The sequence below is a fragment of the Charadrius vociferus genome, unplaced genomic scaffold (genome assembly GCF_000708025.1).
Source record: "Charadrius vociferus isolate BGI_N301 unplaced genomic scaffold, ASM70802v2 scaffold773, whole genome shotgun sequence".
In the NCBI taxonomy this organism is placed as follows: domain Eukaryota; kingdom Metazoa; phylum Chordata; class Aves; order Charadriiformes; family Charadriidae; genus Charadrius; species Charadrius vociferus.
In genome coordinates this window covers 203,313-220,631 of record NW_009647799.1, presented here as the reverse complement: position 1 = coordinate 220,631, position 17,319 = coordinate 203,313, and the positions used below count along the sequence as shown (strand labels likewise).

The window sequence follows — 17,319 nt, the reverse complement described above, 5'->3', positions numbered from 1 at the left end:
AACAGGTGCCTGCTGCAGAGGTGGGGGCTGTCTCCAGGCAGGGGGTGCAGGGGGGGCTGGCGAGGCTGGCAGAGCTGGCAGCACGCAGGTCTGTCCCTCGGGGAAGCTGCAGGGCGAGCAGAGGGCGTAGGTGGCTGGGGGACAGGTCACCTGGAGCGATGGCATCGGTGCTGGCGGTGCGCAGGCAGCCCATGGCCCCGGGGAGGCAGCTCCAGCCCCAGCACAAGCTCTGCCCGTGGGAGCTGCCTTCAGGGTGGGCAGGACAGGGGTGCCAGGGGCAGCTCTGTGGCTGGCTTGGCACCCTGTTAGGAGCGAGGAAAGCCGTGCAGGTGCGGGAGAAGGTGTCAGGGCTGCAGGACTGGTTTATGACTCGGCCACTGTGTCCTTGCTGCTAGGAGCAAGCAAAACCTTGAGGGAGGAGGTAGGATGGAGCCTGGAGCTGAAAAAGCTGGGGTTGGGAGGGATGCTGGGGCTGCCCTGGCTGTCTCCACTCATGGCAGGATCAGCACCCTTTCCACCACGTCTGAATTGGGGCCCCGCAGCCTGGGCAGACCTCGTACCTGACCGCCATTGTCACCACCATCATCACCACCATCATCATCAAAGTGTGGCCGGTGAGACAGCAACATGGTGCAGGGAGGGAGCGTGCCTGGCACCGGCACTGGCGGCTCAAGGCAGGATGAGGGGTCCCCAGCACAGCGCGGGGTGCTGGGGAGCAGGAGGGAGACTCACAGCTGGATGGTCGGGAGAAGCTTCCTCCGAGCCCTGCTGCAGCTTTGAGACAGGCACATGCCTGGTCTGGATGCAAAGACACCATACAGTAGAGAAGCCATACGCCGGTAATTAGTTCTTTTGGTGATTAATTACTCTCACCATTAAAGACCAGTGGCTATTAACAGGGTTTCTACTTGTTCTATTTTGGACATTCATCTACTCACCTTGCTCTGCGCTGGCATAAATCAGAGCAGTTCCACTGACAGCTTTATACCAGGAGACAATTTGTCTCCAGCCTTTCATATTTTGGAAAAGAGAAGTAGGAGAAGCAAGAGAAAAAAAGTGCTGCCGGGCAGGGACTGAGGAGAAGTGGTCCAGGTGACCAAGGCAGAACAGACCGAGGCTTCAGATGGGCATGGTGGAGGGCAGGCAGCATCCTCCAGATCACGAAGAGACCTGAGGCACCAGAGCCCCAGTCCAGTTTTGGTCCAACTGAAGTTCAGCAAGTTAGAGGACCAGGCTCAGGCTGGGCAGTCACCAGGACCCCATACAGCAACAAAAAGGATTTTCCATGTGTGCACTGGTCTGGATGACCCCTGGATTAAAGACATCCCTAAAAACCGGCACACAGTGAAGAAAAAGACAGAGCCCCACATGTTCCACGGGATAAAGCTCCCTCGGCGCAGGAGCGTCCCTCTGGCTCTGACGTCTCCATGTGCGAAGCAGAGCGTGCGTCCTGGACAAAGGACACAAATGAACAGCACAGGCAAGATCAGATTATGTGAAATCCTCTGCTCACTTGACCTCCTTCACGTCCCATCTTCTATTTATATGCCTTGGGGCTGCCAGACAGCACAGGTTGTCCTTGGCCCACGTTTGCGGGGCTGGGGGGGGGCTCAGCCATGGGTCCGTGAGGTTAGGGTTGGCCCCTAGAGCTGGCCGCCACCATCTCGAAAGGAGAGGTTCGAAGGGTTTCCTCCTAACAGCCCGACTGGGGGGGTCTGCTATCCCCCCTTCGCTGGAGGTGAAAAGCAAACTGAACCTCTACCCTGGAGTAACCTCCCCGTCAAGGGACAGGAAGGTCAAGGAGGACTCCTTGGGCTTTGGTGTTATGGGTTTCCTCAACAAGCAGTGAGTTATTCTTTGGTTTATGTGATATTTAACGAGCAGGTCCTGGCTGGGGGCCAGGGCTGGTTACGGATGCCTGCTCTGTTTGCCTTTCTCATGTTTTTCCCCTCCGGTCCCTTCCTGGCGGGAGCTGCTCACCGCCTGCTCCTGAGCGATACGTGCGTTTGGGGAGGTAGAGATGCTGCTGACCCAGAGGCCGGGGTTTGGTCTTGGTACCAGTCCAGCGTGGGGGAACACAACGCAGTGAGCACCCAAGGGAGCACAGGAGCACCCAAGGGAGCACAGGAGCACCCAAAGGACCCTGCTGGGAAGAGCCAGGTCTGTGAGGGGAGACGTCCTCCGTGGAGAGCTCTTGGAGAAGGATCAGGTCGGGGGCTTAGTAGGGCAGGGCTGAACTACGGCAAAGCAAAGGAGACGCTTTGGGGAAGCGAAATGTGGATTTGCCTTTACTGCTGCTTTCTCAGCCCGCTCACAACAGGCTGGACATGAATGCCCTGGGTGGCTGAGGGGTTATTTTCCTAGGACTGGGAGCCAGGGTCACGGAGAGAAGGAGCGTTTGCTGCCTGTGCTGATCTCTCCCCCCACAAGGACACCCTCGTCGCACCCCACACGCTGTGCTGCAAGGCGAGAACAGACCCTCTGCACCTCAGGCTGGAGAAAACAGAGCCGGTAGCTTGGCATCATCTGGATTTAACCTTCCAGCTTAGTCCCCTCTGGGAAGCAGGACGTGACCTCCTCATTTCCACCGCCCAGGCATGGCTGGCAGCCGGCAGCGGCGGCACACGGCTCTGCATCTCCGGGCTGGAGCAATCAGAGCGCAGCAGGCATGCACAGACAAGTGCCAGCTGAATTTCTGTATGACTTTAAATACATTAGCAAGGCCACAAACACAGCTCCAAAGCGCTGCAGGCACAGCCGAGCCGATAAATAACCCCCGAACCCACCAGCGAGAAAACAACCCCCCTTTCCGCGGGAGACAAGGCTTAGCATCGCTTGCCCCCTTCTATCTGTATAGCAGCTGAGCAGATCCGCTCTCCACCTTGCTGTGTTTGAATCCAGTACCAGAAGGGTCAATTCTGTGCCACTTCTGCGGAGTCATTATACTGTCGGTTATATAAATGTCTGGGCATGCACAAAAGGCAGTGCTGATACAGTGGCTCCGACACCAACTCCCTCCAACACCTGCTTTTCAGCTGGAGAGAAAGCCGAGCACAAGAACATCTCGAGAGCTGTCACACAGAAGGCTGCTGTCTTTCAAGCTGAATGGAGGTCTAAATAGCTCTCACTTCTCCTTTAGAATCTCATTTCTAAATGCAATTAATACTGGCACATGCATAATGAGAGACTGACGAGTGAATACAGACTCCAGCAATACAGAAGCCAGCCCCAAGTGCTATGTAAATATTACAAATCCTCACTAGAAGCTGACCCGGGGAAGACAGCTTTCTGATGATTAAGCCCAAGTGACAATACGACTGGATTCCTACATCTGTCACAATACTACCTGCTGATACATAATGAGCTACGCTAAAAGAACTAGCTCTTGCTGCTCTTCAATGCAGATAAAATGTCTATTTGTAGAATGTAATTAATCTCTTCTTCAAAATCAGGAACCTTAGTGTCCTTGGTAACAACATGCCAATGACTCAGAGAGCGTCTCCAGCTTTTTCTTCTGATTTTTAAGCGAGTTATTGAAAGTGACCCCAAATTCAAGCACTGCAAAGGAGCTGTGCTTCAGAAGTGGAAAAGCCAGCTGGGTATCTGGAGGTGGGGACAGGTTTTACCCACCTCTCAGGTCTCTGCAGGGCTCCTTCGGCAGCTTAAGGAGATACCCGGACTTCTTTCAGCCACGTTCCCTGGGATGAGATGAGCTCTGTCCCAAGACCTGGTCCCCAACCTGTTGAGTGCATTTCCCTTTTACCATCAGGTGTAACCAGGCAGGGAATAACACTGAAAGCAGAGCAAGGATGAGAATCATGGGATGAAGCTGCTCGCTCCTCTGCCGGCTTTCCACAGGCAATAAGTGCTGTGCGATCGCGCTGCGTGTGTGTACGTGCACACACACGCGTGTGGCTGCTCCCCCTGATGGCTTTCGAGCCTGCTGGCTTATTTCAGCCAAGTTTGGCAGGGGATAGAGGTTCCAAGGCATCCAGTCCCTACCGGGTAGCGAAGATGCAAAGCCATAAGCGCTGACGTGGCAGAGGGATGCAGGGAAGGGTTGCTGCCAGAGCCCCTGGTCCCTTTGAGGGTTGGACTCGGGCATCGCCTGCTCCTCCGGCCACCTGGCTCTGGGCTGGCTGAGATTTATGCCGAAAAGGCAAAGCTGGGCCACTCAAAAGCACCCAGGGGCCATATCTGCTTTCTATGAATTTCAGCGGGAAGCAACCGCTGCTGGATGTTGCTCACTGACCCAGTTCCAAAGCCCAGGGGAAGGACGGGCCATGACAAAGGGACAGCTGGTTGGACAGAGTGGGTGATGGAGGACTTGCGTGATTGATTTATTTATTTCCTGGGGGGAAAAAAAAAAAAAAAGAATAAAAGAATTGTTGGATAAAATCAGCATATTGCAGGCTAAACTCTATTATAGCAATTCCTCATGAGACTTGAGCTCAGGTGCTCGGTCCCCTTGCAAGGGACATTCACCCCTGCCTGCTGCACGCTGCTTTGCAGAGCCGGGGGGACGTGGGGAAAAGGAGGTTTTTGTTGTTACCGTGGGTTCAGCTCCTTCGATGCAAAGCCACCCTTTCCCGCAGCAAGTTACGGCTTTCGTTTAGAAAGGGCTGCAGTCGGCACCGCTGCCCACAGCTCACCCCATCTCCTCTGTCCCCAGGCATCCCGAGGGAGAGGAAGAGACCAGGAGAGAAGCTGGCTCTGACCCTCATGCCACATAACACCGCTTCGGAATAAAAGCCAGGTGGGATGCAGAAGTTATTTGGGAGAGATGGAGCTTTGGGGAAACTGTGGAAAGAAAGCGCTAGCTTGGGGTAAAATGCCTGGTCTTTGCCTTTCCTGCTCACAGACCCCTCAGGCATTTTAATGATGGTTTTCTTCCCATTTCACCCAGGATTTAGAGGTCTCTCTGCTCACTGGTGAGGCTATGAAGGCTCTAGAAAAGTGAGTTGCTCTGGGGGAAGGAAATTAGAGCCCGAAATGGCCAGATTGGAAGGGAAAAGCTCATTTTTGCACCACTTCCAGTAGCAGCTCAGCTCCCAGGTGGGGCACATCCAGCCCTTCCTCAGTGGCCTCCCTTCTGCTGCCTGCACGCCAGGGGCATCTCGTAGGCACAGAAAAGGCAGCAGAGCCGGTGGTGGTCCAGCTGGGGTGGGCACGGGGTGTATGTGACGTGAGGATTTGGGACTGATGTGGCTTTGTGTCCTACACGGTGACCCCAGAGAGTGACGGCCAGCTCTAGGCTGTTCCTCTGCGGCTCCCAGCAAAGGTCGGGCAACTCACACCGCTGCCTTGGCCCCGGGAGGAAACCTTCGGTGTCGAGGTTGAGGGGACACTGGCCTGGGCTGGGGCACGTGTGCGGGGTTTGGGGAGGAATTGAGGCCAGGGTTGTCTTTCCTAATCCCCCCACCCCCCCAGCCTACAGGGCACTGCTGAATGTCCGTGGGCAAGCTCAGGGACTCACCTTGCCCTGCCTTCCCTTCGGCAGATCCCCCAAAGCTCCTAACCTCGCCTGTCCCAGCTCTCAGCAAACAATTAACCGTGACTCCTTCTCCTCCTGCAGCTCCCCCGTGCCCTGCAGCCGGCACCCAGCACATCCCGGCCCCGGCACATGCCGAAACCTCTGACAAAGCAACCCGCGACGTCAACCCGCACGCCGACGAACCCACATCACCCGGCTCCCCTCCCGCAGCTCAGGGGGGACCGGGCACCGGGTTAAATGCTGGTGCAGAAAAGAAATTTGCTTGTCTTTAAGGCTGAGCCCTGGGGGGGGTGGCCGGCAGCCCCACGGCGATGCCCTCTGCCAGCCCTAATGCAGCCCGTGGGCATGGGGCGATCAGGCGTCCCGCTCCCGACGGTGGGGTTTGCACACCCTCTGCAGCTTTCCCATCTATATAAATACGTTAATAAAAGATCAGTTTGCAGACGCAGCTTGCTGTAGATGACAGCATTAGAGGCGCATCTGTTTCTACTAAGCACCAGTCTCGTGCTGGGTTTATTTGGTCCATTTGTGGCAGGGAAGAGTTGCTTTCGGCATTCAGATATGTCTCGCGTCTGGGAGAAGTCGGGGGGGAGATATATTTTTGGCTCTATTTAGCCACAAAAATTTGGTTTCAGAATAAAGAAAAATATTCCTGTTTTCTGTTTGCTGCCAAAGTGAGGCAGACGATTTCTTGTGCAAGCCTTCATTTGTTTGAGAACTCGGTGTCCTGTTGGAAAAATAAATGTTCTGATGGGAAAAGTCTATCAGCATGTATTGATCAGTCATCAGTGGACTTGCAAACATCAGCTTCACCCTAACGGAAAAAGCAGTTCCCAAAGCTTTTGCCAATACACGTGAGGCAGGAGGAGACAGGTCGTTGGGTTTTTTTTGGTGAGTGAAGTAGTTACAGAGCAGAATCCTTTCTGCGAGCACGGCTGCGCCAGCCTCACCACAGCTGGCATGAATTTTCTGTGCCAAATACACCCCTTTTGCACCCAGAATGGGCTGTTTGCTCCTTTCTGAGAGCCGACCACCGCTGGCGGCCACAAGCAGGGCGTAGCGATGGGGGAAGGAGAGTGGCTGATCAGCTGCGGTGGGGAAGAAGCCCGGGATGTGGCTCCTGCCTGGGATGCTCCCGGCTGACGGCAGCACCATCTCTCCATCCCGGGGCTGTAGGGTCACCTCCCTGCCGCCGAGGTAAGGTCAGACCCACAAACAAGAGCCCCGAGTGGCTTGGTTCTCCTCCGTGATAATTTCACAAATGCCTACAGTTTTCCTAATAGATTTCCCCCCACCCTGAAGCTTTTTAATTAAGCCTTTACCACCTCAACTGACTTTAAACAATTTTTTTTCTTCTTTTTGGTAAAGGAAATATTACGATCAGGAAGAACAAAACTGCTGTTTTACCTGGAGCTTCCTGCATTTTATAGCAGATAAAAAGCAAGATGGAGAGTCAATAATGCCAGGAAGGGGGGGGTCAGGGAACGAATACAATCTATATGCGCTGAAGACAGCGTAGAAGAGATTGGGGGCTGGAAAGACAAAAGCTTATGAGGATTGAAGCCTCAAAAGCAGAATCAGCTCCACAGATGAAATAAATCACCTGGACTCCCCTGACACACTGGTACTGCTGTAGCATGGCTTTTCTGTATTGATTTAAGGGAAAATAAAGGTCAGAGGCTTAGCTGCAGAGGAGGCATCAGGGCTGAGACTATTCAGCTCTGGGTGGGCAGTGATGAGCGATAAGAAGGATCTGCAAAGTCAGAAACAGGATGGAGAGGAGCCCCAAGAAAGATGCACATACGCTGAAGCTATCATAGCCCCAAAGACTAGGAGCAGAGCCCAGTGTCACCCGCTGAGGGTACGGAGCCGACTGGAGCCCAGAGGTGCAGGGTTAGCCCAGGCACAGTCATCCTGGGCTTAGGGAAAATCCAGATTTCAGTCTGGGCCTTACCATCAGTAACTCCGACCTTTCTCCCCATCTGGATGAGCACACACAAAAAAAAAAAAAAAATCCCAGGAAGGGCAACACGGGGCCAGCTGGAAATGACGCCTGCAAATGTCACGGTGCTGCCAGGAACAGGGTCACTGCGCTGCAAACCTGGGTGCGCAACCATCGCTTGCTAAGTCCACTGCACGGGGGTGTTGTAGATTTGGGGGATAAAGGTTTCCTGAGCCACGGAAAGGCCAGCACTCTGCCTGGGGACCTCCGAGAGGGTGGATTTCGTGAGAAATGTTCTTTATTTACTCAATCAGCCACAGCCAGCCGCTGAGCTAAGAGCGGGCAAGTCTGCCTGTAGCGAGCGGCGGCGTGAGGGTTGCTGGCCGTGACGAGGTGTTTGCTGTCTGCGCTGAGATTTGTGATGGTCCCGGAGGCCCTTGGTGGGTGGGAGTGGGAATTCGCTTAACCTCGTTAACTGCGTCCTCGCTGCCGGCCAAAACCACCCTCTGCTTTACGAGAAACGCAGAATTGGTAGTAACAGCCCTCACAGGCCAGCCGCAGTGTCACCGGCGGTTCTCCAAGGGATGGGATGCTGATGGTCTCCTCAGGGTCAGGAGGCTGAAGGACACGGTCCCATCATCGCTGTCGTGGTCCCACTGAGGAGATGCTGTTTGTTTGAGGAGGAAGGAAGAATTGTGACATCTCCACTCTTCTTCTTTCCATCTTTGTCCCCCACTAAAATATACTTTGGGAAAAAACAAAAGGGAAATGAAACGGCGAGTGGGCTACACCCAGCTGGGGGGGGAGTGGTGGAGGTGGTGTGGGACCAGCAGCCCCATGCAGCCTGGAAGAGGGGGCGAAGCTGTGGGGCCTTGCCGGGTCCAGCTCCCTGGGGTTTATCCGACTGTCTGTTTTTATCATTTCTCTGTGAGAAGGGAAAGGGACCACACAGCAGCACAAAGTCCTGGAAATCTGTGAGGGAGGCCGTTCCCAGCACCCTTCCCTCTGCCGTCGCCCCTGTATACAATTGGCTATGAAGGACATATGGCTCTGTATAGGCTCCAACTCAGCGAGATAACGCCTTGCAATTAAATTCCTAATTACAGCCAGCGAGTGTACTTTCCCAGCTCTGATCCTCCTGTCTCAGTTGCACACGTGGTCGTTCTGACGGACGAAGCGACCAGGGCTGGGGTCATCCCACCTTGACTGACCTGTCCACTCCATCCCCTCCACATCAGACACTGCTGTCCCTCCTGTGCTCTTGCTTCTGAGGCATCCTAAAGGCTGCTTGTGCCCTATAACTTTTCCTTTTTTCAAAAAAAAAAAAAAAAAAAAAAAAAGAAATCAACCAAAAAACTACAGTAGAAGCAGGGGGAGGAAATTGCTTCAAGTTTCTTAACTATCTCATGGAACAAAAATGCTTCGTAAGGCTGTTCAGGGGAAGAGAGGGTCAAATGTCTCTCATTAATACTGATTTACTGAGAGAGCTGGGAAGTGGAAGAGGGAGACAGTCCAGCTGCCTGTCTCAGTGCACAAGGAACCCGGTGTGGGATCCAGGCTGGGAGGTGAGGGGTGGTCCCCCCAGCATGGGATCAGGGTGGTGGGTTTACCCACAGAAGGCACAGCGGGGCGCAGGCTGCTGTGCACCCCCGCCGGGCTGCCTGCACCCCAGAGCAGACCTGACTTGCACTAAGACGGCAGAGAGCAGAGCTCCCTCGTCTTTCAGTAACAGTTTGGAGAAATTTGGTGACTTTCGGAAGAAAAGAGCAGAAGTTGAGTCCTTCACAGAGAGGCTGGTGCTGGGATGGAGCAGTTTCCCTGCACCAACCTCAGCCTGCGCTGCCCTTCGCTGGGCAGCCTCCAGCTGGAGCCTGGCGGAGAGGAAAGGGAGAAGGCTGGCCCAGATTTGAGGGTGTAAATCAGCAGGGTTCCTCTCCAGAGAGAGCTCAATTACATTGATTTACACTTGCTGCGGATTTGGTCCATTCAACCCAATTAAAACTCCAGAGGAAGTGCAGAGAGGCAGGATGTAATTACCCGCGCTGGAATCCCAGTTCAGAACAGGAGGCAGAGCTCTCCGGATCAAATTAATCCCTGGTGTAACTCTGCCGAAGTTACACCAGGGCTATAATTGGCCTGAAACATTTTAACTATCTCATTTAATGTTATTCATGCTCTGCTGGAGATGAGAATGTTTATCCTAAATGAGAGACTCTAATGCTCCGTAGCAATAATAGAGTGTGAGGTTTATGCGGTTTCTCATTTACAAGGGTGCTGGGGAGGCCAGACTGTCATGGAAGATGCGGCAGACCTGGACTCCCCAAATCTTTAACCATTTCCATGGCTCCTGTGGTGGCTGGTGGTCCTGTTGTCCTTCCTCCAGTTCCCATGCCCTGGCTGCTTTTCCATCACTTGGAGATGTTGGGGGCTTGTACCCCAGACCCAGCCAGGGGCAGAAGTAGGAAGAGATATAAAGCGGTAGAAGAGCGAACAGAAAGCACCGAGAGAGGCCTTTCAGGATTAAAGCTCCTATAAATCAGAAGTGAGATTTCCCAGCAACAGACTCGTCTCCCCAGTGATGCTAAAAGAAGGGATTTCCGTCAATGATAGCCAGCTCCGTGGTCTTTCTCCGAGTCACTCCAGGGAAGCAGCCCCCCAGGCTCCTCCAAAAGGAGCAGTCGGTGCCGCAGGTAGCTCAGCAAGCACGAGGAGCGCCCCGGTCCCTGCTGCCAGCTGGACATCCCCACAGACAGCGTTTCCCGCTGCCAGCCCCGGGTTATCTACCGGGCTCAGAGGATGGTCCCGTGGTCATTTGAGCTGCCCCCTCCAGAGGAGGCCAGAGCACGGTCCCCACGGTGGGAGGCAGCAAAACACTGGTCACGCTCCGTGGGGAACGTGTCTCGGGAACCACGATCCATCCTGTTCCCCTTCCCACGGCGATGCCATCGGCCAGCCCAAGCACGCATCCTGCTGCTTGGAAAGCAAAGCCTGTGTGTTACATCCCTCCCTGCCACAGCTGTCCTCTGGTTGGTGGCACCCTGCCAGGGATGCAGTTTGGCCCCGAACCTCCACTGCATTCCCTCCATCCTCCCAGAGCCAGCCCTGGCAGGTACCGCGCGCTGCCGGCTCTGCATCGGTATCACTGGGCTTTTGGAGGATTGCGATTATCTGTCATTAAATCGTATTTCCACTCCCGAGGCAGACAGACCCCTCTGCTCCCTTGCCAGTGGAAACCGCAGGAAAGGCAGATCTGTTTGCTCCAAAGCAATTTTTAATGCCCTGTAGCTTAGTAGAGGCTCGAGCATTACAATTCATCCTGGCTCCTCTCTGTTCCTCAGAGGATATTAGATCCTTCTCTTGATACTTCCTCACTCTTTGTAGATGTTACCCTAGCTTTAATTTCCAGGGCTTCCAGACTGTTTTTAACAATGCTGAGCTTTCGACTTGCTTCCTTCAAACTTTCTCCAGCCATGCTTTCCCAGAGCCTAAATAGCTTTGATTATTCCCAGATGTTTTCAGTTTGTTAACCCCAGAGTAGTATTGTGTAACGGTTTGGAACGACGGCTGGTAGCAGACATCCTGGATTCTCCTTCCTGGTTCACCAAATAACTTCCCGAGCACAACATCTATGGGATTTATCCTACAGAAGCAATACCATTAGCACCAGGTTATCTTGCTACAGCCAACAGGACTCGAGGTGGCTGAAATCCTCTTGCTGGTAAAGAAAACCCTCTGACAACATGGGTCATTGTCTCCAGGCAGTTCCTCCTTATCCTCTCTGCTGAGATTCCTAAGCAGGATGACACGTTGGGGCAATAAGCCCGCAGGGAAGCCTTTGAGCAGGCACCACCGAGGCTGCCAGGCAGAACCTAGTGGAAAAGACCTTGTTCACCTCCAGGCCAGGCTGGATTGAAGCTCTGGCCATCCCTACCCACCAGCCACCCGGCCAAAAGCACAACAGCAGCTCTGCTCAAGCCAAGTTTTCCTTGGCCTGGGAGGATGCATGTGTGTATCCTGACAGGCCAAAGTGTGGGGAGTAAGGAGTTTTACACAACTGGCTGAGCTCCTACCAAACCTCTGCGGTCCTCCTGACTCCAGCAATCCTACCGCTCTCATGCTTAAGCCATTGCATTGCTAAACACACATAAAAACCATCCCCGTTCCCACTAGCAGAGACCCAGGGTGTAGCCAAGCTGGCAGAAGATGCAGTTCCTCTCAACCATCCATAAATCTTCCCGAGATCACCCCAAATACCCCATATTTCTTGGTGCCTCCACCCACCCTGCCAGATCCTTCCGCTTCTGTTTCTCAGCCCAGCGCTCAGCCCCGCGCAGCCCGAGGTTACTGGGACGGCTGTGAATACATCACATAGCGTCTTCCTCCCGTGTGCGGAGGACCACGCCTGGGCAGGGCAAGGAACAACAACGAAGGAGGAGGAGAACAAGACGGAAAAAGAAAAAAGGTATCAAGACAGAATATTTTTTTAGCAGAGGACTAAGCTAAGGAACAAACCAACCCGCCCCAACGTTTCCCCATGGCTGCAGCAGGTGAGATGCAATCCAGCAGCATCAAGCCCTTGTACAGGCAGAGTGACCTGCTGTACGAAGACCCTGCCCCAAGGATAATGTCCATGCTTCTGCCTGGGACACGGAGCATCCCCAGCACCTGCCCCACCATAACAGGGTGCAGCGTAGTGCTGAGCAGACGTGCCCCAGGCCACCTCTCTCTGAGCTGGTCGGAGCACCCAAAGGTGCTCAGGAGAGCAGGGAGGAGGTTGAGGAGGAGGACCAGAAAGCCAAGCTGTGAGTGAAGACTGTCAGTGCTTGGAAAGCGCAACCAATTTGCTTTTAGTACAGTTCATGCCTTTCCAACAGTGCCTAGAATAACAAATTCCTTCCACCCTCCAAGCCTGAATGCTGGAGGAAGCTGCCGAGAAACTTAATTGATTAGCTGGATGCGTGCACAGAAAAAAATTGCCCAGCATCAAGGAAGTCACTGTCTTGACAGTTAACGCAGGCACTGGTGGAAGATTAGAGAGACCAGCTGCAGTTTTTTTATCACACAACCCCATCTTTTAGTCTGGGAACAAGGCAAGGTCTGTTTCGATGGGGCGACCCATTTTGCAGTGACGTGGAGCATTAGGGCTGTGCCCACCCTGCGCTCACTACCCACCCAGGGCACGCTGGGGAGGCACAGCCCGATCCTCAGCGGTGGAACCTTCAGCTGATGAAGGGCCAGGAGGCAGGCTTTGGGCTGCCTGCACCTCTCACCCCCCACTCCCCAGCCCCAGAGGTCCTCTCTGCCCTGGCAGCCCCTGAGCAGCAGGAGGAGATGCCTCAAGAGCAACGTCAGCATCCAGGGTGCAGTGGATGGAGCTGAGCACACTGGAGGAGCCGAGTTTCCAGATGCCTCACAGCATCCTCCCCACACACACACAAAAAAAAAGAAAAGAAAAAAAGAGAGGTGTTCCAGCTTCCCTAGCCCCTGCCTAGGCTTTCTGCTTTGCTCTTCGCATCTCTAGCTCTGCCCTGCCTGCCACAGGGTCACCGCCCGCAACTCTGTCACCGCACAGGATTGCTTTCCCCGGTTGGCAAAAGAAAACAAGAAGCCAAAGGTCTGCAGGGGCTGTGAACTTGCCTGTCACGTTCTCTGACAGCATCAAAACCTTTTGCCGCTTGTGTTTTTCCCCAGACTGTCACTGCTCGTCACACCCCTTGTTTAAACCTCTGATCCTGAAAGCTTCCCCGAGCCCTCTGCAAAACAAATGGAGAGAGCACGGTCTGTTCTCCAAGGAGACTGGACACCGCCGCAAAAGCAATGAGGCTGCCGATGCCAGAGCTCCCCAGAGCAGGTAGAGGCAGCGCCAAGCGTGCATGCCTGCGCTGTGCGGCTGTCAGGGGTGGGAGGCAGGCAGCCCACTAACCCCCAGTTCCCCCCCCCCTCCGCCCCAAACTGCTCAGCTCCTGCTTTTTAGCTCGGGGGAGGATGGAAGGGGGAAAGGAAAGGGCTCAGTCCTGTTTGCTCTCCGCTGAGCAGAGCTCCTCCCCTGCCCCCCCGTTTCCCCTATTGCTGCTATGTGCTATTTGACCTGAGCAGCCCAGAGGAATTTTAGTCACGGTGCATTCCTAGCACAGCATCTGTTTTCTAGAGCAAAACGGGAACAGCTGCCAAGAAACAAATCTTCCCCTGATGCCTGGCACTTCTCATGGGTGGAACTAAACTTCTTGAAACCCCAGGGGAAAAACCACCAGAGCTCAGCTGCAGCAAAACCCATCCCACTCCAGCCCGTCCCCTCCAGGGATTTTTGCAGCACGAGGGGGGCTCAGACAGAGACTAATGATCCTCATGATAGCATCCATACGGTACCACTTTGGAAGCTTTGAGTGAAAGAGGAGCTAAAGAGAGGTCTTTCGCTGAAGGCAGAGCGCTGTGGTAGGCTGACCCCCCCCCAGCCCCAGCATCCAAGTCCATCTGTGCCCAGTGTCCTCCTACCTGTCCAGGCGTGTTGTGCCTATTGTAACCAGGAAGGATAAAGTCAGGTAGATGGTGCTGATATGGAACACGCAGAGTTCACACATGGCTTGCTGTGAAAGAGCTTTTGAGGCTTGTCAGGGCTAAGTGAGGTTTGTCCCCAAGAGCTGTGAGAAAGCCTGGTGCTGTCGGAGTCGGTCTAGCAAGGAGGGACACACACGCGGGCTACGTGGGCTGAGCCGGCTCTTGGATTTCAGGTGGAGGTGTCCATGTCCATGGGAATGCTGCGTGCTTGAATAGCAGAGCTGACAGACATACATAACCTCTTTCCCCATGAAGGTTAACATCTCCACCGGGTATTAACCAAGCACGGGACAGGGCCTGCAACAGTGTCTCTGCCATGCCCATTGGGTTTCTTTTCAGGTTGCTGTGGCTCAGCAGGTTTTCAATGGAGGCTAAAGACCGATGTACAGTCTCTGGTTACCAGGAGGAGTAAGGAAGCGAGCAGCTCAGGTAGCTGATGCAGTCAGGCAGAGCTCCAGCAATGCTTCGGGAGCAGCAGAATTACTCGGGAAGAGGGAGGTGGTCAGAGACAGCCAGAAGTGAATTAGGGAAGACTTTCTGGAGGCCTGGGACCAGCTGAGACAAACAAGCAGCCTCAGAGCACATGGTTTCTTGGCCCTTCCAGCTGAAGGAACAACATATGCTCTGCGTTTGCTCACAACTTGAACATGATCAATAGAATAAGGTCAGAAATATTGGTAACCCGGTTTCTTGGAGGGCTTGTACCAGCTGACACCTGTTTAGTTTCTTTTTTTCTGGTAACCAGGTTCCACCCTCCATCATGATGCAGAAGGCAGCCTTCAGGAAATATCAAGGCAATATGCTTTTTCTTGTTTATCCTGATTGAGGCCAAGGTTTGTCTTGAAAGTACCCACTGCGGTTAATGCTCAGCAGTCCCAGTCTGACAGCAATGGGCTCGATGGAGGTTCAGCTACACTTTCTCAGTGCAGCATTTTAGCAGGATAAGCTGGAGGAGGCTCAGTTAGTAGCAGTACCAGCCCATGACTCACACCATCTCAGTGGTTCGCTCAAGTAGGGGCACTGTTTTTCCAGCCGTGATGATTTTTAGGCATGAAGAGCGTAAAGTTCACAGCTGGGACAGACGTAGCACTAATCCGCTAAAGCCTAAGGCAGCGACACCAGGTTAACCCCTGTTAAGAAGCATTTAGGTTTTCTCTGAAGGTAACACGAAGTTCACATTGCAACACACGTCACATCCTCGGTCATTGAAAGTCCCGGGAGATTGCCACGAATGCTGCAGAATGACTGGAGCTGCTGACTGCAGGCAAGTCAGGACAGCGCTTCAGCCCGTATGTTGAAGATGGCAGAAAAGTCTGATCCTTGAAAAAGCAGGAGTTTGTTTGTGATCCAGGCTCTCAGGCCAGGTTTACACAGCAAGCCAGTCTCAGCAAGACTCAAATGCAGCTTCTCCTTCCGTTTCTTGGCTAGACCAGGCCGTTCTCTTATAACAACACAAGCAAAGTCCACCGTCGCAAACACCATCTGCTGAAGAGGAGGAAGGTTTCACACTGTGTCAGTCTCTTTTATCTCAGTGTAGGTTCTGCACAGGAGCTGGCTGGAGCTGGAAAAGCAAAGGACACCCCAACAACAGCTTTTCCTGGTGCTGTCTGTGGGCAGTTACCGATTTCAGAGAGGCAGGAACAGCATATAAGCAGGCCAGTCCCTCACATCGCTCTTCAGACTTTGGTTGAAAGTAGTACCAGGGTTTTCCCCCACCAAACTGCATGACGCCCCAGGCAACAGAAGCAGCCCTGCTCAAGAGCTAAGCCAGCACAGCTCAGTCTTTCCGCTTCAGACCAGGTCACTCCAGCAAGAGAAGCAGCAACAGCAAGGCTGAGACTGGCTGTATGAGGAACCACTTCATACATCTCCCCTCCCATATCTGCACAAAGGTATGGCCACACGTGAGTCAGCAGCAGCAAGGCCGGCTTCTTTAGCCACCCAACAGGTACTTGAGCTTCTCTGGAAACAGCATCTTCAGATCCCAGCTCAGAACCGTCATCAGACTGAACAGATGAAGCAGAGACATAATTCTAGAGACTGTAGAGCAAATACAGAAGATCAAACACATTTCTATAGCAATGCAGGTTGCACACATCAGCCAAAGCAACTCACAGCACAGACATCTCCCAGCAGAAAGCAGGTACCCAGCTATGGATGCTGAGGTGATATATACCCCACAGCTCAGCATGGGGCAGAGCAGGATTGGGCCAGAGGGAGACCAGGGCAGGAGCACGGCAGGAGCATAAGCCCTTTCCCTGGTGGGCAGGAGCAGAGCAGGTGGGACTTGGCAGAAACGAGCCCTGATGGGGGGCCGATGATCAGCTGAGATGTCAGGCAGGTTGGTGGGGAGTATAGTCCTCCTCTGCTCCCCAGGGACCTTGTTCTTGTATATCCTCCTCACAGATGCACCCTCATTTCCCCAGCCCAAAGTCTCCCCCATGCTGAGAAGGATGGCCCCCTTCCCCTGAGACCCCACACAGATGATGGTTCTGCTCCAGAGCTCGGGATCTGGGACCCAGAGCATCAGATCCGCATGGAGACTAGAAAGCAGCCACTGATCCCCAGCAGCCTGCGATACCCACGGCTTCAGATCAAGGCCCTCTCAGCCTGGAGCCAAACCAGGATACAGCTCCAGCTCTTCAACAGTAAAAAGCTGAATTAGTTAAAGTCATGTTGCCAGCTGTACGTTTAAGCAGGAATTACATAGGGTTTCTGCTGCGGTAATGCACCAGGTGCCGGCAGTGCTGCCGCGGCAGATAAGGGAGGAGGGACAGCGGGATGGGAACTGGGAGCCCCCATCTCCTGAGAGAGGTGCTCAGGGGAAAGAGGGTCTCCTGATTCCTGCCCCGCTCATACGCAGGCAAGATACTCCAGCGGTCAGCCAGCCCGCAGCACCTTGCTCCTTTGAGCTCCCTGGCTCCTGCTGAGCTTTGACCACCGTGAACCTTAGGTCTGGGAAAGAAAAACATTGTCAGGAGCATCCGCAGCCACCGACTCCGAGCAGAGATGCCCTGGCCATGAACTGGGGTCCTATGGCACAGGGAGGTTGCCAAACGCAGACATCAAAGGTGGTGTCTGTGCCAAACTGCAGCCTCTTGGAGGGAGATGTTAGGGAAGCGATTATGAATTTGGAGCCTCGCAAAGCGTGTTGGCAGCTGGATCCTCTGGATGAATAAAGCCCTGCCAAAAATTAAGATCTGTTTCTGCGAAGCTGAAACAGCAAACTTGTTTGTCTTTCCTCTTTCCCCTCCCAACCATGTTGTTGTTTTAAACATTTACAGAGACCTTTAGACTGTTTAAATAATGATTTGGGAAGGGGGGGGGG

At 53.8% G+C, this 17,319-nt stretch overlaps 1 protein-coding gene across 1 annotated transcript in view; it reads left to right on the top strand.

Annotated features, from left to right (window-relative positions):
• Positions 1-17,319, top strand: part of PRCD (progressive rod-cone degeneration) — a 32,570-nt gene that overhangs the window by 3,446 nt on the left and 11,805 nt on the right. Inside the window, exons 2-3 of the mRNA XM_009882413.1 lie at positions 310-421; positions 543-614. Coding sequence (XP_009880715.1) covers positions 310-421; positions 543-614 — 184 coding nt within the window. The remainder of the gene's footprint in view (positions 1-309; positions 422-542; positions 615-17,319) is intronic.